This window comes from Mixophyes fleayi, chromosome 4 (genome assembly GCF_038048845.1).
Source record: "Mixophyes fleayi isolate aMixFle1 chromosome 4, aMixFle1.hap1, whole genome shotgun sequence".
NCBI lineage: Eukaryota > Metazoa > Chordata > Amphibia > Anura > Limnodynastidae > Mixophyes > Mixophyes fleayi.
This window is the reverse complement of record NC_134405.1, coordinates 283,596,615-283,622,821: the sequence shown is the minus strand read 5'-3', so window position 1 is coordinate 283,622,821 and position 26,207 is coordinate 283,596,615. Positions and strand designations below refer to the sequence as shown.

At 40.0% G+C, this 26,207-nt stretch overlaps 2 protein-coding genes across 4 annotated transcripts in view; one reads left to right on the top strand and one right to left on the bottom strand.

Moving 5' to 3' along the window:
• KCNIP1 (potassium voltage-gated channel interacting protein 1) overlaps positions 1–26,207 on the top strand; it is a 692,067-nt gene that overhangs the window by 89,181 nt on the left and 576,679 nt on the right. The gene's annotated exons all lie outside the window — the stretch shown is intronic.
• Positions 1–26,207, bottom strand: part of KCNMB1 (potassium calcium-activated channel subfamily M regulatory beta subunit 1) — a 53,543-nt gene that overhangs the window by 8,172 nt on the left and 19,164 nt on the right. The window contains exons 2-4 of one of the 3 annotated variants that reach the window (XM_075209804.1): positions 24,222–24,326; positions 15,453–15,665; positions 13,981–14,176 (exon numbers count right to left, since the gene is read on the bottom strand). In XM_075209804.1, coding sequence (XP_075065905.1) covers positions 13,981–14,176; positions 15,453–15,586 — 330 coding nt within the window. In that variant the 5' untranslated portion in view covers positions 15,587–15,665; positions 24,222–24,326. Of the gene's footprint in view, positions 1–13,980; positions 14,177–15,452; positions 15,666–16,263; positions 16,343–24,221; positions 24,327–26,207 lie in introns of all 3 variants that reach the window. The other 2 variants (XM_075209802.1, XM_075209803.1) reach the window with 2 other exon arrangements.

Genomic DNA, 26,207 nt, shown 5'->3' with positions numbered 1-26,207 from the left:
TGTCGCCCTTCTCTGAACCCTTTCTAGTTCCAAATTATCTTTTTTATAGAGTGGTGCCCAGAACTGTACTGCATATTCAAGATGAGGTCTTACCAATGATTTATACAGTGGCAAAATTACACTGTCTTCCCTTGCATCTATGCCATTTTTTATGCATGCCAATACTTTGTTTGCCCTTGCAGCTGCTGCTTGACATTGAGCACTATTGCTAAGTCTACTGTCTACGAGCACTCCCAAATCCTTTTCCATTATAGATTCTCCCAAATTAATTCCATTTAATTTATAGATTGCGTTCTTGTTTTTGATCCCTGAATGCATAACCTTACATTTATCTGTGTTAAACCTCATATTCCATTTAGCCGCCCAATCCTCCACTTTATTTAAGTCCCTCTGTAGAGAAGCTACATCTTGCTCTGATTTTATTACCTTACAGAGTTTAGTGTCATCTGCAAAAATAGAAACTTTACTTGTGTAAAGTTGTGTTGTGTTTAATACATTTTTATGTCATTATTATTCTTATGGTTACATCATTCAGCTATTTGGATGTTATCCTTAAGGGGGAATTTATTTCCACAGCGCTTTCTTCTGCTTTTTGTTTGTGTTTGGTTTTCATGTATAGGGCCATGCAACAGGCCCGAGAATAGCAGCCGTGTTAATATTTATCTGGGGTATTTATCAGATCCATGTTGGCTCTTATTTATAATTCTAATATATATTTTTTATTATTTTTTGTTATATTGTGTATTATAGCCTTGCATAGTAGCGCAGAAGTGTGTCCTTTCTATACAGCTACAAGGACTCGTGTGGACCACAAAATAGCAAGTATCTGGTACCCAGCACTTGAATTATTTTTTGGCATTTTTGGGACAATATAGATGGACTAAGAGACTTTCTCATTTTGATTTTAGTTTAATATTGTACATACAGTCAAAATTATATGGATTTTAGAAAACTGATATATGGTTTTATTAGATTATTGTTTTAGGAATAAATTGTTTATTAGCTTTTTAAAAGAATTTTCCCTTTGAGCTATATATAGCCAATTCTCTTATTATTTGAGAGAAAATGGTACTTGTTAATTATGTGTGTCTTATGTGTGTCTAACTACTCTGTTCTTGATATTTTGTGGGAGATTTGAAAAAAGCAGAACATTGGTTCCCTACAGTGGTGACCATATAATTGGTGGTAGTGCTGCAGTGTGGCGGTGGCATGGTGGTAATGTTGTAGTATTTTTTGGGGTTTAGTATTGTTAATAAGTGGGAGAGGGTATTGCTGTAATGTGGGGGTATTGCTGATTGCTGTAATGTGGGTGGGTATTGATGTAGTATAAGTGTGTGTGTGTCGGAGGGGTTATTTATTGCTGTAATTTGGGTACTAATAATGTATTGACATAGTATTTATTGTTGTAATGGAGGTGCTAACAATGTAATGTTGGTGGTCATTAGGAGAAATAGTCTTATTTGTTACATGTGAATGCTATTGGTTTAATTTTGGAGCTGGTTGGGGGGAGTAGAGTGTTTATTAGTTTCGCAGCAACAGGGCCTATTTATTTAAGGTGAGGTGATGGGACCTTCAATTTAATGCTGGGGTGGTTTAAGGATATTTAATGTCAGGGCTTGTTTGAGGGAAATAGATGTATTTATCAAATGTGAATACTATTATTTTAATGTTGAGGCTGGAGGGAGGCCTAATTATATAACGTGGGTGCTATTGACTTAATGCCAGGGCTGATTGGAGTTTTCTATATTTCATGTACCCATTTTATTTTTAAATAGGGCTCTCAGCATTCCAAGATACAGAAAAGCAGCAACTGAGCTAAAGAAACCAGCAGCCACAGGTGGTGACAACAACAGGTAAGAGAGAGCAGAACAGTCTGCCAACTGTCCTGAATGTGGTGGAGACTGTCCCGCTTAGTCAGGATTTGACTGCAAGGATAGTTGGGAGGTATGTCCTGCTTCACACTGTACTGCTTGTGAAGGCAGAGCTGCGTGCACCTAACAGTAGTGCACACAGTATTGCCTATGTATTTATCTAAAATTTGTCTAATAACTATATTACATCATAGGAGCCCCCTGTCTTGAATGCCCTGAGCCTTAATCTAGCTCTGGTTAGCAGGAGGGAGCGGATAGTTGCTCCCAGTCCCTGATAGGACACAGCCTGCAGAACAGGCCGAGGAGCTCTAAGTCTCATGAGATTTAGTAATCTCGTGAGACTAAGAGCTTCCCTGCTCACTCTACAGAAAGTTCCCATCCTGATGGATGTCAGCAGCACCAGAAACATAAATAAGTACAGTGGTTGTGTCAAAATGTGTTTGGGGGGCGGGGTCGTGATGTGGATGGGGAGGGCGTGATAAATGTAATGTTTTATTATAATGTATGTATCAATGCCCCGTGTTGACCATGTACCCAATGCAATGTAGCTGCGCCTCCTTGGCGGCGCCTCTGCGCAGCGACGGCTCATGGTTTATTTCCTACTCATCAACAGAGGTGGGCCTGTATGCTGTAAATGCCAGGGCTGATTTTTAGTCCCAGTCTGGCCCTGCACAGGACTGAATGAAGCGCTAACCTTTTCTTCTCTGGACAAGCGTTTTTCCAGATGCACCTAACTATCTGAAAGGGTAATTATCAGAGAAAATGACTTTACCCCAGTCCTCAGCAGTCCAATCGCTGAACCTTTTGCAGAATATCAGTCTGTCCCTGATGTTTTTCCTGGAGAGAAGTGGCTTCTTTGCTGGCCTTTTTGACACCAGGCCATCCTCCAAAAGTCTTTGCTTCACTGTGCGTGCAGATGCACTCACACCTGCCTGCTGCCATTCCTGAGCAAACTCTGCACTGGTGGTGCCCCGATCCTTCAGCTGAATCAACTTTGGGAGACTGTCCTGGTGCTTGCTGGATGTTCTAGGGCGCCCTGAAGCCTTCTTCACAACTATTGAACCTCTCTCCTTGAAGTTCTTGATGATTCGATTAATGGTTGATTTAGATGCAATCTTACTAGCCGCAATATCCTTTCCTGTGAAGCCCTTTTTGTGCAAAGCAATGATGACTGCACATGTTTCCTTGCAGATATCGAAGGTTAACAGAGGAAGAACAATGATTTCAAGCACCACCCTTCTTTTAAAGCTTCCAGTCTGTTATTCCATCTCAATCAGCATGACAGAGTGATCTCCAGCCTTGTCCTCATCACCAATCTCACCTGTGTTAATGAGAGAATCATTGACCTGATGTCAGCTGGTCCTTTTGTGACAGGGCTGAAATGCAGTGGAAATGTTGTTTTTGGGATAAAATTCATTGTCATGGCAAAGAGGGAAATTAATTGCAATTCATTTGATCACTCTTCATGAAATTCTGGAGTATATGCAGATTGCCATCATAAAAACTGAAGCAGCAACTTTGTGAAAAATAATAATTGTTGCATTCTTAAAACTTTTGACCATGACTATAGAGCTATTCAGCCTCTTTCCCCATGATCGAGAGAGAGGAAACTAATCACACTTACAATTTTTCAAGCACATCTTACAGGTACCACCATTTGTCCGTCTGTTGTCAGACTGCAAGATCAGATGACCAGGTCTGGGCCTAATGAATGGAGCCCACCCTCTCTCTCCATTCATACCCTTACTCCTGCTTAGAAAGCTGTCTTTCCCAACATACAAATATTTCCCAATGGGCTTAAAATTCAGGACAGAAACCTTGGACATATATACCTTCCTTCATTCACATTCCCAGTCTGTCACAGTACTCATAGTCTTCATGTTTCAAAGTTTTGGAATATGGGAAACATTTAGTTGGTGTCTAAGCAGCTTCATACACAGTAAAAAGAAATTACAGGTTATGGTAATGTATTTGATATATTGGGTAATACCATCACATTATAATATATTTAGACAGTTTAAGTAAAATATAGTTTAGTTGAATCAAATGACATTTAAATTTACACAGCTAACTCACTAAGATTACAACCTGACCACTTTCATTCAGGAGCAATTTGTCAACTCCCGTACTTACTACCGACCTTCTACCTTAATTAACCTAAACTTAATTAATATATGCATCTGAAACAATCCTTTAACAGAACATGAATGAATCTATTGAATTTAAATTAATCCCATCAGAAAGTGTAAATTATCATTGGAGCATAACAACAAACATGAGACCATAAGTCCTTACTTCACACACTTTTAATGCCTGTCTACTTAGTTAAACCATCATAATTATTTCATACTCATATACAGTCTGGCTTACTTTTCAGCTTATGTTCTCATTAAAACACAACAGACCTTCAACCTAAATATATATTCATTAGCACAATAAGCCTCATATCCAAAATTAGTAATTAAAATCAATAGCACTTCCCCAAGTTTACTGTAATATTAGAGATGGGCGGGTCCGGTTCCCAGAGAACCGAACCCACCTGAACTTTGCCTATCCGAGTACCAAGCTGAGTAGCTCGGTACTCTCCCGCCCGCTCCGAATCCAAATCGAGGCCGAACGTCATTGTGATGTCATCGGATCTCGGGGGCTCGGTTCTCGCGATACTTCAACATTATAAATACACGCCTCCACAGCAATCCATCGCCATTTGACAGAGGGAGAGAGCAGGGTGTAGTCACAGGCTGATTAGAGCAGGGACAGAGAATACAATATTCTTCTTGCAATTGCTCTAACAAAAATCGCTAGAGAAGAGAGAAGGATAGATGTTTATTATTTTTTTTTTAATATTTGGCAATCCCCAGTGCTTTTGGGGGTGTCCCCAATAATTGTGCATAAATATTTCTTGCTGTCAAAAGTCATATCTGTCATTAGTATCTACCAACTAATTTTTAGCACTCATCAGTGCTTTTGGGGTGTCCTCCCTAATTGTGCATAAATATTTCTGGCTGTCAAAAGTCATATCTGTCAGTAGTATCTACCAACTAATATTTAGAACTCATCAGTGCTTTTGTGGTGTCCCCCATAATTGTGCATAAATATTTCTGGCTGTCAAAAGTCATATCTGTCAGCAGTATCTACCAACTAATTTTTAGCACTCCCCAGTGCTTTTGGGGTGTCCTCCCTAATTGTGCATACATATTTATGGCTGTCAAAAGTCATATCTGTCAGCAGTATCTACCAACTAATTTTTAGCACTCAGTGGTTTTGGGGTGTCCCCCATAATTGTGCATAAATTTTTCTGGCTGTCAAAAGTCATATCTGGCAGCTGTATCTACCAACTAATTTTTAGCACTCCTTAGTGCTTTTGGGGTGTCCCCCATAATTGTGCATAAATATTTCTGGCTGTCAAAAGTCATATCTGTCAGCAGTATCTACCAACTAATTTTTAGCACTCCTCAGTGCTTTTGGGGTGTCCCCCATAATTGTGCATAAATATTTCTGGCTGTCAAATGTCATATCTGTCAGCAGTATCTACCAACTAATTTTTAGCACTCCTCACTGCTTTTGGGGTGTCCCCCATAATTGTGCATAAATATTTCTGGCTGTCAAAAGTCATATCTGTCAGCAGTATCTACCAACTAATTTTTAGCACTCCCCAGTGCTTTTGGGGTGTCCTCCCTAATTGTGCATAAATATTTCTGGCTGTCAAAAGTCATATCTGTCAGCAGAATCTACCAACTAATTTTTAGCACTCCCCAGTGCTTTTGGGGTGTACTCCCTAATTGTGCATAAATATTTCTGGCTGTCAAAAGTCATATCTGTCAGCAGTATCTACCAAATAATTTTTACCACTACAAGTGCTTTGCGCTCAGAATGGATTCAAAGCAGTCCACATATGGACATGATCAGAATGATGAGAATGAGCAACCAGGTTCTGTCACCAGTCCTGATGTTAGTGTTCCCAGTACGTCATCTGGCCAAGGCGATGTCAAACAACAGAGTGTATCCAAATCAGTGCAAAAAACATTAACCAAAATTTTTTTTACTGTATTGAAGCGAAAAAAAAGTGTTACTGAGCAAAAGTTAAGTGCCGATAAAAAAAAAATTGCAAACATGCCATTCTACACACGCAGTGGCAAAGAGAGAATGAGGCCTTCACCTTTGGCTATTAGTGGCAGATCCCAAAAAGTTACCCAGCCTACAATTAGTGCACAAATACTGTTACGCGCAGGGCCGGACTGGCCATCTGGCACTTCTGGCAAATGCCAGAAGGGCCGATGGCCAGATGGGCCGTTTGCTAGCTGGCCGGCCCCATTGCTCAGCGCACAGACTGTCATGCCGGAATTCGGCATGACAGTCTGTGCGCTGAGCAATGGGGCCAGCACTACACTTACTGATTGCCGCGCGTCCCCTCCTCCCCTCCGATGAAATGAATGGATATGCCGAAGACTGTCACATGGGACGTGCACCATGTGATAAGTGCCGTCCCATGTGATAGAAGACACTACAGAGCGCGCCGCGGAGCGCACAAGGTAAGGGGGGGTAGTTTGTGTACAGGGGATCTATGACAGATTTTGTGAGTGTGACAGGGGATCTATGAAAGGTTTTGTGAGTGTGACAGGGGATCTATGACAGATTTTGTGAGTGTGACAGGGGATCTATGACAGGTTTTGTGAGTGTGACAGGGGATCTATGACAGGTTTCGTGAGTGTGACAGGGGATCTATGACAGGTTTTGTGAGTGTGACGGGATCTATGACAGGTTTTGTGAGTGTGACAGGGGATCTATGACAGGTTTTGTGAGTGTGACAGGGGATCTATGAAAGGTTTTGTGAGTGTGACAGGGGATCTATGACAGATTTTGTGAGTGTGACAGGGGATCTATGAAAGGTTTTGTGAGTGTGACAGGGGATCTATGACAGATTTTGTGAGTGTGACAGGGGATCTATGACAGGTTTTGTGAGTGTGACAGGGGATCTATGACAGGTTTTGTGTGTGTGACAGGGGATCTATGGTAGGTTTTGTGTGCGACAGGGGATCTATAGTATGTGTGCGACAGGGGATCTATAGTATGTGTGCGACAGGGGATCTATAGTATGTGTGTGTTTGGGCCAGTGTATGACTAAAGTGTGTGTGTGGGCCAGTGTATGACTAGAATGTGTGTGTTACAGTGTAACTATAGTATGTTTTGTGTGTGACAGGGTATGACTATAGAGTGTGTATGTGTGTGACAGGGTATGACTACTGTATGTGTGTGGGGGCCGGTGTATGACTATAATGTGTGAGGGGGGAGGGTCTTAATATATTTGTGGGAGTTAGGCTATTAATCTAATGGTGAATTGCAGGTAGGGGCTAATTATTGGGTGCTATTTTATTTGTGAGGTGATGGTGGGGCTATTTAATAATGGGGCCTAACAATTTAAGATGGAGTGATTGGATTTTTAATTTAATGCTGGGGTGGTTTGGGAGCTATTAATTGAATGTGGGGCTGTTTGGGGAAAATGAGGTCTATTTATTAAATGTGATTATGAGTTAATGCCTGGGGGGGTTGTGGGAAATGGATATATTTAGTAAACGTAAATGCTATTTAATTTCTTGCTGGAGTTGTTTGGAGAGAGGTAAATAGTTTTATTTATTAAATGGGAATACTATTTAATGTCAGGGCTAGTTGGAGAGAAATTGATGTATTTATCAAATGTGAATACTAGTATTTTAATGTTGGGGCAGGAGTGAGGCCTAATTTTAAAACGTGGATGCTATATTGATTTAACACTGGGGCTGAATTTCATGTACCCATTTTTTTCCAAATAGGGCATCCAACATTCCAAGATCCAGACAAGCAGCAACTGATCTAAAGACACCAGCAGCCACAAGTGGTGACAATGACAAGACAGGTAGGCGAGACCAGGACAGTCTGCCAACTGTTCTGAATTTGGTGGGTGACTGTCCCGCTTAGTCAGGATTTGGTCTGACTACAAGAACAGTTGGGAGATATGTCCTGCTTCACACTGTACTGCTTGTTAAGGCAGAACTGCGTGCACCTAACAGTAGTGCACACAATATTGCCTGTGTATTTGTCAAAAATGTGTCTAATAGCCAAATTACATCATAGGAGCCCCCCTGACTTAAGTACCCGGGCCCCCCGAGCCTTAATCCAGTTCTGGTCAGCAGGAGGAATCTGTGCTCCCAGTCCAGGGCAGGACACAGCCTGCAGAGCAAGCCGAGGAGCTCTAAGTTGCATGAGCTTTATTAATCTCGTGAGACTAAGAGCTTCCCTGCTCACTCAACAGGAATGTCAGCAGCATTAGAAGCATAGATAAGTACAGTGGGCTAGGGGTGTCAAAATGTGTCTGGGGGGGTGACGTAATGTGGATGGGGAGGGCCTGATAAATGTAATGTTTTATTATAATGTATGTATCAATGCACCATTTTGACCACGCCCTCAACATAATGTAGCCACGCCCTTGGCGGCGCACCAAATGCGCTGTGGCACGTGTTTTTTTTCCTGCTCATCAACAGAGGTGGGCCCGTGTGCTTTAAATGCCAGGGCTGATTTTTAGTCCCAGTCCGGCCCTGGTTAGACGTCAAAGCCGAGCTGCAAGATAACATTAAGGCATTAGAGGAGAATGTTTGCTCTGATTCACAAATGACAACAATCCCTGTGGAGAGTCCATCCAACAGTGGGATGTCTAATCGTGAGCATTCTGCTAATGTGTGCCTTAATAGCCTGAGTGTAGCCGGTGATACCCAAATTGAGGATGCCACTTTAGAATTAGAAGAGGATGAGGGGGACATTTGTGTAGGCGATGAGGGCGCTAATGAGGATGTTGATGAGGATGAGGTTGTTTGTGTAAGTCCTGCACCAGTGGCAGCAGTTCTGGCACGTGACAAGAAAAAGGCCATTGTCATGCCTGGGCATAAAACAAAAAAATCCACTTCTTATGTGTGGAATTATTTCTACCCAAATCCAGAAAACAATTGTATAGCCATTTGCAGTGAATGTCAAGCCACAGTCAGTCGAGGGAGGGACCTTAACCATCTTGGAACCTCGTCTATGTTACGCCATTTAACGAAAGTTCATGGCAAAGTGTTGGGAAAAGCTGAAAGTTGTTCCCAAAAAAATACAAGCACTCCATCATCAGCTAAGACCCTCCGCTCACCGACTACCCGACGACAAAATACACACACCACACCACCCTCATCAATATCCTCAGTAGTGCTCGGAGTTAGCCCGTCATCCCACTTAAGGCTGGATGACTGCTGCTCTATTATTGATTCCTCTGAAGAAAGTGTTAGTCTCACTGCTGCTGCTGTTGCTGTTGCTGCTGCTGGGGGTGAATCGTCATCCCAGAGGCAGGTCAAGAAAATGAGCAGTCCTACATTTCAGCAATTAACTGTGAAACAATCATTTGCGAGGGGAAGCAAATATGACAGCAGTCACCCAGTCGCCAAGTGAATCACAGACGCCATGGCTGCAATGTTAGTGTTAGAACTGCGTCCAATCTCCACAATAAACGCAGCTGGTTTTTTACAGTTAATTGAGGTTTTGTGTCCGCGTTACAGAATTCCATCGCAACACCATTTCTCCCGTAAAGCAGTTCCACAACTATACCAAAAAGTGTGTAAAAATGTAGAGATTGCGCTGAAAAATGCCATTCTGCCCACTGTCCACTTAACCACAAAAATGTGAACAAGTGGAAGTGGCCAAACCAAAGACTATATGACTGTGACAGCCCACTGGGTTGGTCATTCACCTTCACCAGCAGGAACATCAGCAGCATGTACACCACTACGTAACATTTGTCACAGGCAGGCCACTCTTTGTATCACCGGCTTCACTAACAGGCATATGGCAGAAAATTTGTTACGCAAACTGAGAGATGTGATTGATGCATGGCTTATACCACTCGGACTCTCCCCAGGGTATGTCATTTCTGATAACGCCAACAATATAGTTATCAACTTGGTGGTGCAGAGCTTCCTACGAAATAACCTTGAGGTGCAGGAGATGCTTTAGGTGGCCCGTAAAATTTCAGGCCATTTCAGGCATTCAGCCACAGCATGTATGAGATTACAGCAGCTCCAAGAGCAGTTTAACTTGCCCTGCCACCAACTTAAGCAAGAAGTGGTAACTAGGTGGAATTCCACTCTGTACATGCTTCAGAGGATGGAGGAACAGCGCAAAGCCATCCAAGCATATTGCACAAGACGTGACATTGGTAAAGGAGGGGGGATGTATTTCACTCTTGCACAGTGGGGAATCCTTTCAGTCCTGTGCAAGGTGCTGAAACCATTTGAAGTTGTGACGTGTGAGGTGAGTGCAGACTCTGCTAGTTTGAGCCAAGTCATTCCTTCAATTAGACTATTGGAAAAGCAGCTTGAGAAAATGAAGGAGGAGCTGAAAGCAAGCAATTCAGCAAAGTATGTTGGCCTTGTCGATCAAGTACTTAATTTGCTTCACAATGATCCTCGAGTTATTAAGATCTTGAACTCGGATCAGTACTTTTTGGCCACTGTGCTTGATCCAAGGTTTAAAACCTACATTGAGTCTTTACTTGTAAATGAGCGAGATGTGAACTTTTGCAAGGAGCTATTGCTCAGCAAGTTGGCCGCTGAACTGGGCCTCGGCTTGACAACGTGTCCTCCTTCACTTTCTCAAGCTGCTGCTGCTCGTTAAAAATTAAATTTACCAAAAAGAAGCAGGGAAGACGCAGGGGGCAGACCAGAACAATTTAACATCTGGGCTGGTTTGAAGGATTTTTCAAAAAAAAGTGTCACTTTGCCCATAACTCCATCCAATACGAGTATAAACATGCAAAGGATGGTGGAGGATTACTTTCAAGAGGTAGTTGATATGGAAATGTCAGACAGTCCCTTTCCTTACTGGGAAGAAAATCAGGCCATTTGGAAACCCATGTACAAACTTGCTTTGCAATACCTAAGCTGCCCACCCTCCAGTGTGTACTCTGAACGAGTGTTCAGCACAGCAGGGAACTTAGTCAGTGATAGCCGTAGAAGGTTACTTCCCAAAAATGTGGAGAAAATGATGTTTATAAAAATGAACTACATCTTCCACGAGGAACGCCTTCACCATCCAAGACATCCAACAACTGACTGTTCTCTAATGGCGGATTCAAGCGGCGATGAATTGATAGTCTGTGATGATGACGTACACACTGATGAGGGTGAGGATGAAGCTGAAGTTGATGACGATAACATCTTTTTAAAACTTTCTATGTAAGTGTAGGGTGCAATCTACCCCCAAAGAGGAAAGGGACTTGTGGCATTTCCATATCACGTACCTTCTTGAAAGGCTGCTGATTGAGCAATTTATCCTTAAGGGTAGGGTGTCATAGACAGAGTGACCCCAAACTGCCTTTGTCCATTTCTCTAAATATTGTACAATCTATAACGGCTGATTTTTTTGGTATTTTATACAAGTGAAGGGGGGCCTAGAGAGACAAAAACCAAACTGGCTTTCTCTATGTCAATTTATATTGTACAGTCTATAACGGCTGAATTTTTTTGTATTTTATACAAGTGGAGGGGAGCCTAGAGAGACAGAAACCAAACTGGCTTTGTCCATTTCAATTAATATTGTACAGTCTATAATGGCTGAATTTTTTTGTATTTCCGACAAGTGGAGGGGGGCCTATAGAGGCAGAAACCAAACTGGCTTTGTCCATTTCAATTAATATTGTACAGTCTATAACAGCTGAATTTTTGGGTTTTTTAAACAAGTGGAGGGGGGCCTATAGAGACAGAAAGCAAACTGCCTTTTTCCATTTCTTTACATATTTAACTATAAGTGTAGGGTGTAATATACATCCAAAGACGATGGCTGCATTGCCAATATGCATAGATGGAGAGGAAGACAATCTGTTTTGTGTGTAGAATAAATGAAGGCCTACCAATGAAGAATTAAACTGTTTTTTGGATGATTTATTACCTCTACAATTAGATTACTTATCTCTAAAACAGTTGGAGCACTAAATTGGGTTATTTTAGGCCCAAAACCATTGATTTTCCAACAAAATAGCAAAACAAATCCAAACAAAACCAAAACACGCAATGGCGGTTTTGCAAAACCAAAACCAAAACACGACGGTAATCCAGATCCAAAACCGAATCCAAAACCAAAACACAGGGGTCAGTGACCATCTCTATGTAATATACTGCAAGCTCTCTCACAAAGTTTACATTTAATTTGTGAATTTCTAAACCCCTTACAACCTGTAACTTGGGACTATATCCCCAAAAGTCCTTATTATAATCAACCACTGATTACTACAATATTTATTTTAATTGCCCACAAACGCACGTAACACTAATTCTTCTTTGTATTTCACTGGCACATATTGCATTTTAAGCCGGCTTACTAAACTGACTAAAGTAAAAGTAAGGTTCTACTAAGTATATTTATTTGGGTGGAGAGGGGAGGTAGCTAAAAATACAATGTAAATAAATATACTGTATGCATGTTTGTCACAGTGTATGGTAAAGTACAGTGTATACCTTTACAACTCCTCAAGGTTTTTTTGTTTTTCTAATTACGCTGCTAATGAGTAATGAATATAATTTGCTCTGTAAAAATACTACTAGCTCAGCAATTTTGAGGATGTGAGAGCTGTAATATTGCTTAATTTAATTCAGATTTAAAAAGGAAAAGTGATTTCAGTGCACAAATAAGTTATTCAACAACATGTATTATGTAAAATTCTCGTATGGCTTTACCAAGAAATTACCAAGAAATAACTTTTAAAGAAAGATATGGGATTATCATTGTTTTACTCATTAGTAGTATTTAAGCCAGTTTTCAGAAACTGGTTTAAAGTGGAAGGACTGTGGTGGATTATATATTTGTCATGTTTTGTGTTATATTTCCTGACAATTGAGAATTGTGGCAGGTGATATCCCATGTGTATGTTTTCTATTTAAAGGCATCAAATTATGTTTCAAAATATAATTTATATATTTTTTTAAGATTTTAAAAAAGTGACTGTTAGATACGACCAGCACTATTCAAGATTTTCATGTCATGAACTAAAATGCTGTTTGCATGTGTATTTATGTTACAAGCAGATGTTCAAATCACAAAAAATAGGCTGTGGGAAGCTAGATGTTAGAAAAAATATGTGGAGGTCAAAATTTAATCTGTGGGCCACAAGTCTGAGTATTAGCTGAGAACACAATGTTTTTGCTTGAGGAAAGAAAAGTGCAAGCCCTATAATTGTGATCCCAAGCAAAAGTAATATTCACGAGTTACACGGCCCGTGCACTATTACCGTTACTACGGTAATAGTGCGCATTATTACCGTTACCACGATAATTTCAACGCTAATTTTTGCTCACAGCTCTGAAAGTCGCGAGCAGAAATCCACGTTAAAATTACTGTACTAAAAGTAATAATGTGCACTATTACTGTAGTAACGGTAATAATGTGTGGGCTGCGTTACTCCTGAGAGTCAATTGAATTCCCCCCATAATGTAACAATGCCACTGAATGTAACAAAACTAATTAACAATCAGTATACTTGTATACGGTCCTATTTAATAAACAAGGAAAGGCCCTATCTTTGGCAAAAATGGGTATTTTCAATAGAGATAGGGCTTCTACCTATTTATCTCCTGAGAAAGCTTCCTCAAGCATTAGGAAGTTTATTTAAGAAGGACTACAGTGGGACACGTACCACCGCATCCTACTTTCTCTATCGCCATCAAAGCAGAAGATAATGAAAGGAAAAATGCTTAAAATTATTATTTAAAGTCAAAGTCTGAGCATTCAGTAACATTGTGAATACATGAGCTGGCTAGCTCACATGCACAAATGCCTCAAGCCTAGCCCAGAAAGCACTAAGGAAAGCCTTACCGCTCCCAGCCAGTATCGCCAGGCAGCAGAGTATTTGTCTAGTAAATTGCAAAAATTTCTGCGAAATTTACTGTTATCACTGCATATAAATTAATAGGTGCCATAGTGTTTTCATGTAACTGTTTCCTTTACACATCACCAGGGGGTACACTTTCACTCTGACTGATTCCCTGCTGCAAGTGGTTAGGCTGTGCTTACGGACAGAATGTCAGATCAGACACATGAGAAAGGTTTCCATTACCTTGTTATTCCATTCTGAAGATTCCTCTGTGTGATAAAGCATGAAAACGTCTTCTGAAAAATTCAAATTTACCAGTACCTCCAGGCAGGGGTATTTTAATATGATTTCAGATTTTGTGTTGGTGTTATGGATACAATTGGCTCTTTCTTTGAAAGTAGCTTGGACAAGGGTACATTTAGATTCTTCAGTCCACACACTATGAAAACAAAGCAAATTTAGTTTGCTATAAATTTAGTTATACATAATCTTATTGAAATTACAGATATAGTATGCGTCAATTTGTCTTTGTGAATGTATGAGATTACATTGAGAATGACAATTTACTCTAAATGAAAGCATATAGAATATGATGGATGAAAAGTACAGACTTGTGGCACTACAAGTGCCAGCATGCACATCAGCACCTCTAGTGTCACAAGTCTGTAGTTTTAATGGTGTCTGCATCAGGAAATGTTAACTGTTGACATATCATAAAAATATACATATTGCCCAACTACTGATGAAATAGTAAGCCACTGTAAAAAAAAAAAAACACTTAAATTTAATCTATAATTAAATTTGGGCAACTAATTTATTCTTAATATAAATTATCCACCGTTAGAAAATTCATAATAATTTTTGCCCCTCTACAACAAAAAATATGGTTTATTGAAGCTTCCACTGTGCCGCCTGTTATATTAGCATTGCCCTGCAGTGTAACAGTGATGTGTTTGCTAATCTCACCTATAGAAAGCAGCGTGTTGTAAATGGCCATTTTTAATTCAAACCGGGGCGAGTTTGTGTTTAATCTCCCGCAAGTTTGATTATAACATAGGAGAGATAGGGATTTTAAAATCGGCATAAATCGCCACAGATTGAATTTAGGAAAATCAAAATTGCTGGTTAATACATATGGCGATTTTGCACTCCAAACCGCAGGTTATCTCCTGCGACTTTAAATCGCCAAAAAAATTGCAGCTTGATACATTTACCCAGTGGTGTTGTTTCATGATTTATCGTTTTGTCTTATTCATGCGTAGCTTTTTCATGTAAATTTTTGCTCTATTCCATGGTTTAATTTACTTTATGATGACATAAAACATGTGTAAAACTTGTTTGGAGAGAGCCTGCGTTTGATTCCAAAATCTCACCCTACTACTCAAATTGTACTAATAAAATAATTTGATTAACAACACAGCACACTACAAAATATATCTTTCCATTTTCACAACATGTATTTAATGTTTCCTATGTGCCTGCCGTGCTATGCCTGCCATTTAAAGTATTTTGTTTTGCAAAGTATTATGTTTGATGGCTCATACTGTGAAAATGTTTTTCCAAGTTGGCAGGTCTTGTACACTGAAATGTGCATAATTCAGTATAGCTATAGCCATGGGTGGGTAAACGTAAATGGTGTTTGGAATACGATCACCAGAATCTATTGAAACATTTTTTAATCAGACTCACCATAAAGATAAGTAAATAAAACATACCTTTTAAGATATTTAGGCAGCACAGTGACTCCCAGTAGAAAAAACATCAGCACTGAACAAATGATCATTCCAATGCCCAAGCACACTGCTCGTGTTTCCCCTCGTTTTTGGGCCATGAAAAGTTTCTTCCCCATCCTGTATACATTTATGTCCCCTGGCCAATGACTGTTTCATCGATTTAAGGAGAAAATGTCATTTTCCATTCCCCTGTAGCTGTAGAAATCAGAATGTATTGATTACCCTTCATGAAAAAGTATAACATGTAAATAACAGAACATGAACATTAAAATGTATAGCACTTATGTGATAGAAAGAATGGATTGATCATAACATACAACTTAACAGTCATTTATTTTTACATATTAAATAGAGCTGGTATTTTGGAAGGATAAAGTGGACATAGAGGCCACAACCACAGCAGACTACAGTGCATTTCAGCTCCTAAGGTGGTTTTATTGCTGGATTTACATGAAAAATTGTATTCTTGCATTCAGTGGTTGCAAACAAGATCCTGAAGCAAGTTCTCCAAAACACCCAAGGCCAGTGTCGGACTGGGGCATGAAGGGCCCACAGTGGGACTGCAACGGTAGGGGCCCACCGGAGGGGGTGTGGTCAGCCACCATAGAGACGAGACCAGACACTAGAGGGGGAGTGGTCAGCCCATGAAGGGCATGGCTAGCGGCATAGTGTAGTATATAAAGAATGCAGTGTATATAAAGGGTGCATAGTCTAGGCCCCACCCTTTAGATCGGGCCAAAGTCTTGCCCCACTAGAATCAGAACAGTTGGCAGACTGTCCTGCTCTCTCTTACCTGTTCTTGCAGCATTCACTAGATGCTGCTGGTGATGTCTTAAGCTCAGTTACTGTCTGGACCCTGGAATGTTGAGGTCCTGTTTTGAAAAAGGGATATGTACATTAAAAATGGAAAGCCTAGCAATGAGGGCACACTCTAGCCCCCTTCCCCAACCAGTCACAATGTTAAATCAATAGCTCTCACATTTAAAGGGTGCGTGTGAGTGTGAAAAGCACTAGGCCACTTTTCTACAGCAAAAAACTTGCATTGTTGCGTAAACCATCGACAGAAGTGTAGACTGCCTGCTCAAAGAAGTGTGACATATCTCCCGGCAGGCAGAACAGAAGTCCTGAGTTTCAGGGCAGCGGGACAGTGCCCTAAAAGCACTACATACATAGTGGAAAGTATGTAGATATTATAATGAAAGAGACAAATATGAAAAAGTAATGATTCAAAGAAAGACAAAACTTGAAGACACACACAAAACACATATACAAGCAGAGGGGCACCTTGTCTCAGAATAGTTACAATTAACCTGTGTATCCGCATACTATTACTACCCTTAGTAAGAATATACAGTGTCACCACCAAACTTGGCTCCATGGGAATTACCTTTGCTGCAGATCAGGGGTTGGCAAAAATCTAGTCAGCCCAGGTGTGCCAATTTTGCATTTAGATAGAGAAATTTTATATTATATATATATATATATATATATATATATATATATATTATTGATAATAATGGAACCAGCAAATAAACGTTGATATTATGCCACACAGTAGTGCCCCAGTTCAATTTATGCCACATTGTTCAATTTATGCCACAAATCATATTATGCCACACAGTACTGCCCCCAAATCATATTATGCCACACAGTAATGCCCCCAAATCATATTATGTCATAGAGTAGTGTCCCAGTTCAATTTATGCCACCAATCATATCATATTATGCCACAAATTAGGCCCCCAAACAATATTATGCCACAGAGTAGTGCCCCCAAACAATATTATTCAACAGAGTAGTGCCCAAACAATATTATGCCACAGAGTACTCACCCATCATATTATGCCAAGAACAGGCTACCCCCCCCCCCCACCCCCCAGGTAAAAAGGGAACATTGTCAAAAAAAAAAATCACAATCGAATAAAATAAATGTGACTTACCTCTGCTTCATCTCCTCTCTGTGGTCGGCTGGCCAGGGTCCTCGCAGCTCCTGCACGCTGCCAGCATCGCAACGTCATGACGTGTGCAACTCTTAAAGGTGCAGGTGACTTGCGCTATTCAATTTTTGGACTAGGGTGGGCCCTACCTACATAGAAAAAGGCAGGGGCAGATTGGGAACTTAAAGCCTGAAAGTGGCATCATATAGACGGACTAAAGAAATGTTAGGTTGGGCCCAGCATGTGTGTGCGCCTACTGTATGTACCTTAGAATGTGAGTCCTTTTCTTGTCGCTTTCCTGACCTGTGGCTGCTGGTGTCTTTAGCTTAGTTGCTGCTTGTCTGGATCCTGCAATGTTGGGAGTCCTATCTGGAAAAAAAAGGGTACATGACATTTAGAAAACTCCAACCAGCCCCAGCGTTAAATCAATAGTACACACGTTTAATAATTTGGCCTCCCTCCAGCCCCAACATTAAAATAATAGTATTCACTTTTGATAAATAGATCTATTTCCCTACAACCAGCCCCGACATTAAATTAATAGTATCCGCATTTAATAAATAAACCTATTTATCTACCTCCAAACAGGCCAAGCAATAAATAGCATTTAAATTTAATAAATATAACCATTTCCCACAACCATCCCTGACTTTTAAATAATTCACATTCACATTTAATAAATAGCCCTCTTGCCCAAAAGTAACCCCATATTCAATTAATAGCCCCAAACCACCCCAGCATTAAATGTTCCACCACCTCATCTTAAATTAATAGGCCCCACTATTAAATTAATTTGGCCCACCATCACCCCACAAATAAAATTGCACACAGAAGCCACCACCTACCTCACACCCACATTATATTGCCACAAGCCCCCCTGCCCTCACCCCCCTTTTCACCTGTAACAAATCCTCCTGCCCTCACCTCAATTTCATTTATAACAAGCCCCCCTCCCCTCACCCCCATTTCACTTATAACAAACCCCCCTGACCTCACCCCAATTTCACTTATAACAGACCCACCTGTCCTGACCCCCCATTTCACTTATAACAAGCCCCCCCTGCCCTAACTTCCCATTTCACTTATAACAGCCCCCCTGTCCTCACCTTTAGTTCACTTATAACAACCCCCCCTGCCCTAACTCCCCATTTCACTTATAACAAGGCCCCCTGCCCTCACCCCCATTTCACTTATAACAAGCCCCCCCTGTCCTCACCCCCATTACATTTCCACAGGCCCCATTGCCCACACACATAACACACACATTAACATAAACACACACACACCAACACAAATTCATTTCTCATACACACAGACACACACACTAATACATTTATCATGCACACTGAGTCACCCCCCTCTCTCATACACACAATTTTCATACACACAGACACACACAAACATACAGATTAATTTCTCATACACACTGACACACACTCACACAGACACAATAATACATTTATTATGCACACTGACTCACTCCCCCTCTCTCATACACACACTTCTCATACACACAGACATACACACACACACTAATACATTTATCATTCACACTGAGACACATTCTCTCTCATACACACACTAAACTTATCATACACACAAACACACATTCTCTCTCATACATACAGACACACATCTTACCTTTCCTGCTTTGCTTCCTCCAATTGCAGTGTGGGTAGGGTGCGTGTCTGCTCTGATTGGCTAAGTGACTGTGTCAGCCAGTCAGAGCATAGCAGAGGGGGTGATGGGAGACAGTGAGGAGTTTCTGCCTGAGCAGGAAGCTCCTCTGCTTTACCAGCAGCACAGGTTGCTACTACACTTACCTCTCCGTGGGGGCCCTGGTGATCGCATTCTGGCCCCACCCCTAGCAAAAAGGGACGGGTCCATCGGACAGTGGGGTCTACCGGGTATTTCCCTGGGACCCCGCCGGGCCAGTCCGATACTACCCGAGGCACCTTCCCTACTGCACTCTCCCGCAAATGTCAGCAAACCACCAAACTGTAAAAATACCTCCAAAGGCAAGCATGTATCTACATTACTACTAAGGGACACCATTGTTCATGTAACACTAGCTTCCATCCATTAAAGGCTATTATATTCTGGTATGCAGCAGTGAATATAAATGTATATGCTGCAGTTGTGCATAATTTGCTGACTGGCTCAGATGTGCGTAAGTCATTTGTAAGACTACCTGGTTCTCACACTACTCATAAAGTATATGCACAAGCGTTTAGATCTGTAACATAGAGCATGACTGAATTCTACCAGTTTTATTGTGTAAGTGAATACAGTACAATTTTCAGACACTGTAAATGTCAGCAGGTTAAATGCAAACACTTGCATTGTGCAGACAGGTGGACAATGTTGTCAGTCTGATTTGTGACAATCACAATGTCGCCATTCACAATGTCGACATTAAAAGACCCATGCCTTCAAGTTCGGGGTATAACCGCAGAACCCAGCAGCATTGGTCTTTTAATGTCGGCAGATGGAAAAATGTGCGCCACTGGTGTAGGCAGCATGTGTGGCAACCTTTATACCACACTGGGTAATAAATGCAACTGATTATGTAAGTGAGTAACTTCAAGTGTAGCAATGTTTATAGAGCCAGATGGTAGTAGCTTTAACTGTCCTGTTTAACCTCATTCTGCCACATCTTATTCACTGATCATACAGCTTCCCTGGTGCAGGTCAGCACATGGTATAAAAAAAAGCACTGATAGTGTGTATTGTTTTTCAGTTTGTTCCAATGCAATAATAAAAGTGTGCTAACCTGTGAGAGAGTTTAAAACGAGCATTCAACATATACGCTCAGTTGCCCCTTCATCAAATCTTCCACTCTTAGAATATGAGCACACAGGAACTTGTTGTGTAAACAATTTTATACTAGTAAAAACTAATTCAAATAGTGAAAAACCATTTTAAAATACAAAGTCACAATACAGGTTTCACTCACTGGTGTATCAAATGTTAAAGCCCATATTAAGAATTAGAGTGTCACTTGGCACACAGAAAAACATCACTTTGATGTGTTTTGAGAAACTCCGCCCACCTCCTCATAACGAGATCTTTGGAAGTCCAGGGTCTGTATAAATAGCCCCAATGTAACCTCCTATGGTTACCTTACCATAAATTGCACCAATATATATTCCAACTTTAAAATGCTTTAAGACTTAGGGCTAGATTTACTAAGCTGCGGGTTTGAAAAAGTGGGGATGTTGCCTATAGCAAAAAATTGTTTCCACAACTCACTGAAGTTCCTGAGTGCTCCTATTCTAACAGTGGAAGATTTGAGGAAGGAGCAATAGAGAGTGTATGTTGAGTGATTTTTTGAAACTCACCCACAAGTGAGCATACTTTTGTTATTGCATTTGAACAGATTGAAAAACAATACACACTATTGGTGTTTTTCTTTATTTCATGTCAAAACATTTGTCACAATAATTCAATAAATAACTGAATAGATTAAAACATCATAGTAGAGACAATGGACCTAAGTCATTAAGGAGAGCAAAGCAAAAAAAGGAGTAACTTTCTACCTCAGCAAAACCATGTTGCATTGGAGGGGAAGATAAATTTAAAATGTGGGGACAGATTTATAGTTGGGGAAGGGTATGTCATAAATAAAATGTATGTGCTACATGACAAAAAAGCCAGTATTTTATTTATGTGCAAAACAATAAACTATTTTGCACCCGTTGCATTGTAACATGGTTTGTCCTGGATCAAATTTACTCCTATTTTTGCCTTACTCTCCTTAGTGACTCAGGCCCAATGTATTTAGTGATATGATAAAAAGACACGTCCATATTTCTTAATAGGCATGGTATGTGGCTATAGCTGGTCTATGTCCACAGAATGCTCTTTCTAGGAGAGCACTTTTGTGTACTCCCAATCCAGTGAATACAAATCCCTACTCAATCCTAATTTCTGCTGCTGAGCCCAGCTTCCTACTGTTTTGCTGCACAGGAGGGAGGGCAGCCCGACCTTAGAGTATATAATCACACTTACAAGTTGAAGTTTCTATAATGTCTTGAAACAAAGGAACTGTGACAATGCATTTTGAATAAGTTTCATGTAGGAAGCACGATTAACAGTCACTCTAATTATGGTTGGAACTATTTATTAGGATCCATGTGTTGATTATGCAAAAAATGCATGTACATTTTATAGGTATATATGTATTCAAAGTAGAGATGGGCGGGTCCGGTTCTCCAAGAACCGAACCCACCCGAACTTTGGGTATCCGAGTACCGAGCTGAGCAGCTCGGTACTCTCCCGCCCGTTCCGAATCCAAATCGAGGCCGAACGTCATTGTGACGTCATCGGATCTCGGGGCTCGGTTCTCGCGATACTTCAACTTTATAAATACACGCCTCCACAGCAATCCATCGCCATTTGATAGAGGGAGAGAGCAGGGTGTAGTCATAGGCTGATTAGAGCAGGGACAGAAAATACAATATTGTTCTTGCAATTGCTCTAACCAAAATCACTAGTGCAGAGAGGAGGATAGAGGTTTATTATTTTTTCTTAATATTTGGCACTCAGCGCTTTTGGGGTGTCCCCCATAATTGTGCATAAATATTTCTGGCTGTCAAAAGTCATATCTGTCAGCAGTATCTACCAAATAATTTTTAGCACTTCTCAGTGCTTTTGGGGTGTCCTCCCTAATTGTGCATTAATATTTCTGGCTGTCAAAAGTCATATCTGTCAGCAGTATCTACTAAATAATTTTTAGCACTCCTCAGTGCTTTTGGGGTGTCCTCCCTAATTGTGCATTAATATTTCTGGCTGTCAAAAGTCATATCTGTCAGCAGTATCTACTAAATTTTTAGCACTCCTCAGTGCTTTTGGGGTGTCCTCCCTAATTGTGCATTAATATTTCTGGCTGTCAAAAGTCATATCTGTCAGCAGTATCTACCAAATAATTTTTAGCACTCCCCAGTGGTTTGCGCTCAGAATGGATTCAAAGCAGTCCACATATGATCTGAATGAGCAACCAGGTTCTGTCACCAATCCTGATGTTAGTGTTCCCAGTACGTCATCTCGCGAAGGCGATGTCAAACAACAGAGTGTTTCCAAATTAGTGCAAAAAACAAAAACCAAAAAAAAATTTACTGTATTGAAGCGAAAAAGAAGTGTAACTGAGCAAAAGTTAAGTGACGATAAAAAAAAATTGCAAGCATGCCATTCTACACACGCAGTTGCAAAGAGAGAATGAGGCCTTCACCTTTGGGTATTAGTGGCAGATCCCAAAAAGTTACCCAGCCTACAATTGGTGCACAACTACTGTTACGCGTCAAAGCCGAGCTGCAACATTACAGTGAGGCATTACATGAGAATATTTGCTCTGATTCACAAATGACAACAATCCCTGTGGAGAGTCCATCCAACAGTGGGATGTCTAATCGTGAGCATTCTGCTGATGTGTGCCTTAATAGCCCGAGTGTAGCCGGTGATACCCAAATTGAGGATGCCACTTTGGAATTAGAAGAGGATGAGGGGGAGATTTGTGTAGGCGACGAGGGCGCTAATGATGATGTTGATGATTGTGATGCAGACAGATACCAAATTGCCTTTCTCAATTTCTATTTATATTATAGATTATATAACGGCTGAATAGTTTTCTATTTTACTCCTAGTGGAGAGAGGATCTGATGCAGACAGATACCAAACTGCCTTTGTCCATTTCAATTTATATTGTACAGTATATAACGGCTGAATTTATTAGTATTTTATACAAGTGGAGGGGGGCCTAGAGAGACAGAAACCAAACTGGCTTTCTCCATGTCAATTAATATTGTACAGTCTATAATGGCTGAATTTTTTGTTTTTTTAAAAAAGTGGAGGGGGACCTATAGAGACAGAAAGCAAACTGTCTTTTTCCATTTCTTTACATATTTAACTATAAGTGTAGGGTGTAATATACATTCAAAGACGATGGCTGCATTGCCAATATGCATGGATGGAGAGGAAGACAATCTGTTTTGTGTGTAGAATAAATGAAGGCCTACCAACGAAGAATTAAACAGTTTTTTTGGATGATTTATTACCTCAACAATTAGATTACTTATCTCTAAAACAGTTGGAGCACTAAATTGGGTTATTTTAGGCACAAAAACATGTATTTTCCAACAAAATAGCAAAACAAAACCAAACAAAACCAAAACCAAAACCAAAACACGCAATGGCGGTTTTGCAAAACCAAAACCAAAACACGACGGTAATCCAGATCCAAAACCGAATCCAAAACCAAAACACGGGGGTCAGTGACCATCTCTAATTCAAAGTCAGTGTAAGCACGTTGGCATTGGCTCGAGTTCTTCCAGGTGAGTATACATATTACTTTATTACTATCAATGTTCATTATAATATTGCATAATGTGCTATTATAGGTTGATGCATACATTGCATTTATTTACATTAAAATTCTTTTGCTACAAACTGCTGGACTTTTGCAACCCAGTGTTAGAAATGGTAGAGAATTTCAGAAGGCCCAGTTAAAAAAATGTTCTATTTTATTACTGCCACCTCAAATGTAGAAGTTGTCTTGTATTAAATCCTCATGGACACAAGGGCCACATAGAACTCTTTCATAAGTCATTTACTCTATATCTTTGTTCTAATTAACCAATTAATTTGTCAATGCCTTGTTGACATCTCTCTCTCTTTCTCTCTCTCTCTCTCTCCCTCTCTCTCTCTGTGTATATATATATTTATATATATATACAAAAGACAGAAAGAAAAGCGCCAAACATAGTATGATAACGTCAGGTAACAATAATAACCAAAGGCGTTCAAATTGGCCTCATACCAGAAGTATATAAAAAACTGGCTCATCTGAAGGTTATCCCACTGGGATTCCAGTCCCCTTTCTTGTACAGATTACACCTTCTTCTCCAAGGAATCCATACTAAGACTCAAAAGAGAAATAGCAGACAATAGTGTAATGCGTTCATGACAAGTAGAATAATCATTGGATAGTATCAACTTTTAATCAAAAGCTAAATCCGTAAAAGACAATAAAATGCCCGTACATCGGGTAAAAGTAAAACAGGGTTATCTGTTTAGGTAGCGTTCATACAAGTCCTCTTATGAAGCCTCTCTGGCCACGGATAACAGGGACCTCCTTTTCACCACCAATTGCCGATAATAAAGATAAGTACTCCCTTGACGAGTTTCGTCTGTAGCAGACATTATTGATAGGGTATATGTCACCATACACATACATTTTTTTATGTACTTCTGGTATGAGGCCAATTTGAATGCCTCTGGTTATTATTTTTACCTGACGTTATCACACTATGTTTGGCGCTTTTCTTTCTGTCTTTGGTCTACATAGGTTTACATCTGCAATTTGATGTTACAAGCGAAGCAGCCTACTCTATTTGACTTATGTCTATTTAATCACGGTGGTTCACGTGAATTATTATTTTTACACTGAGTGCCTTCTGTATTTTTTACTTTCTGTTTTATATATATATATATATATATATATATATATATATATATATATATATATATATATACAGCTGTTATTTTATGAATAATCATTGACAATTATCTTTATAGTACAAAACACATTGATATATAGTTCAACAGGAACTTACATTATTATTCTTTCTCCACAAATGTATATAAACTTGTTACTTACTTGACACATTTTTTCAATATATCGGAAACTTTTGCTGCAAATATTGTGTCCATTACTGAGTTCAATGCAATCCTAAGCAACAAAAATCACCACACTGAACAGCCAAAATGTAACTGAGTTGATGTTTCACGTATTTGGTTCATTAGACAAATTAAAAAGAAGTGAACCGTATAACGCTGACAATGCATTATCTGTATCCAAATACAAGGTATTTCTTGAGGCTATTTCCGTACTTTAAGTTATATTGTAATCGTTGTGTTTCATTGTATAAAAATAAATCTATGCTTTAGCAATAGAGAATAAAAGAGTAAATTAAGTAAAAAGTAATCTATAAAAAAAGGCCAGATATAAAAATGTAAACAAAAAGCTAAACCTGCAGCACAAATCTCATTTCCCTTCACATTTCATAGTGAACCAAAGTGAAAGTATAGTAAAATATATTAAAGTTAATGCATAGTTAAAATGTGCTGGCAGCAGTAAATGATCACATTCATATACTTGAAATTTCAATAACATATACATCACAGCAGTGTCACCCATACATTACAAAGGTATGTCTCATATCTGGTCCTCAGGAACCACTAACAGTGCATGTTTCTAGATGTCTTCACAGAGTCATAAATGAAATAATTAATACCAACTTGTGGATCTTTTAACATGTGTATGTATTTGAGAAACGCTGCCTTACAGCTCTATCAGAATTAAAAACAAAATTAAGGGGTCTATATGCCAATCAGGGATAGAAAATCTTTGACTGCACAATTCATCAATAAAAGCACGCCAGGGCAGCGGAGTGATGATCAGCTCACTGGCGATACTGGCTAGTAGCGGTAAGAGAATTCTTTCCGTTCATTGCCCCAATCTGGGGTCAATCTGCCAGCTCGCACATACTCACAGGAACTTGAAACCAGGGGGTAAATGTATCAGGCTGAGAGTTTTCCGGTGGGTTTGAAAAGTGGAGATGTTGCCTATAGCAACAAATCAGATTCTAGCTATAATTTTGTAGAATGTATTACATAAATGACAGCTAGAATCTGATTGTTTTTTCAAACCTGCTGGAAAACTCTCAGCTTGATACATATACCCCCAGAGGGTAAATGTATCAAGCTGGACTACTAGGGGCACTAGAGCACGGCATAATATGAA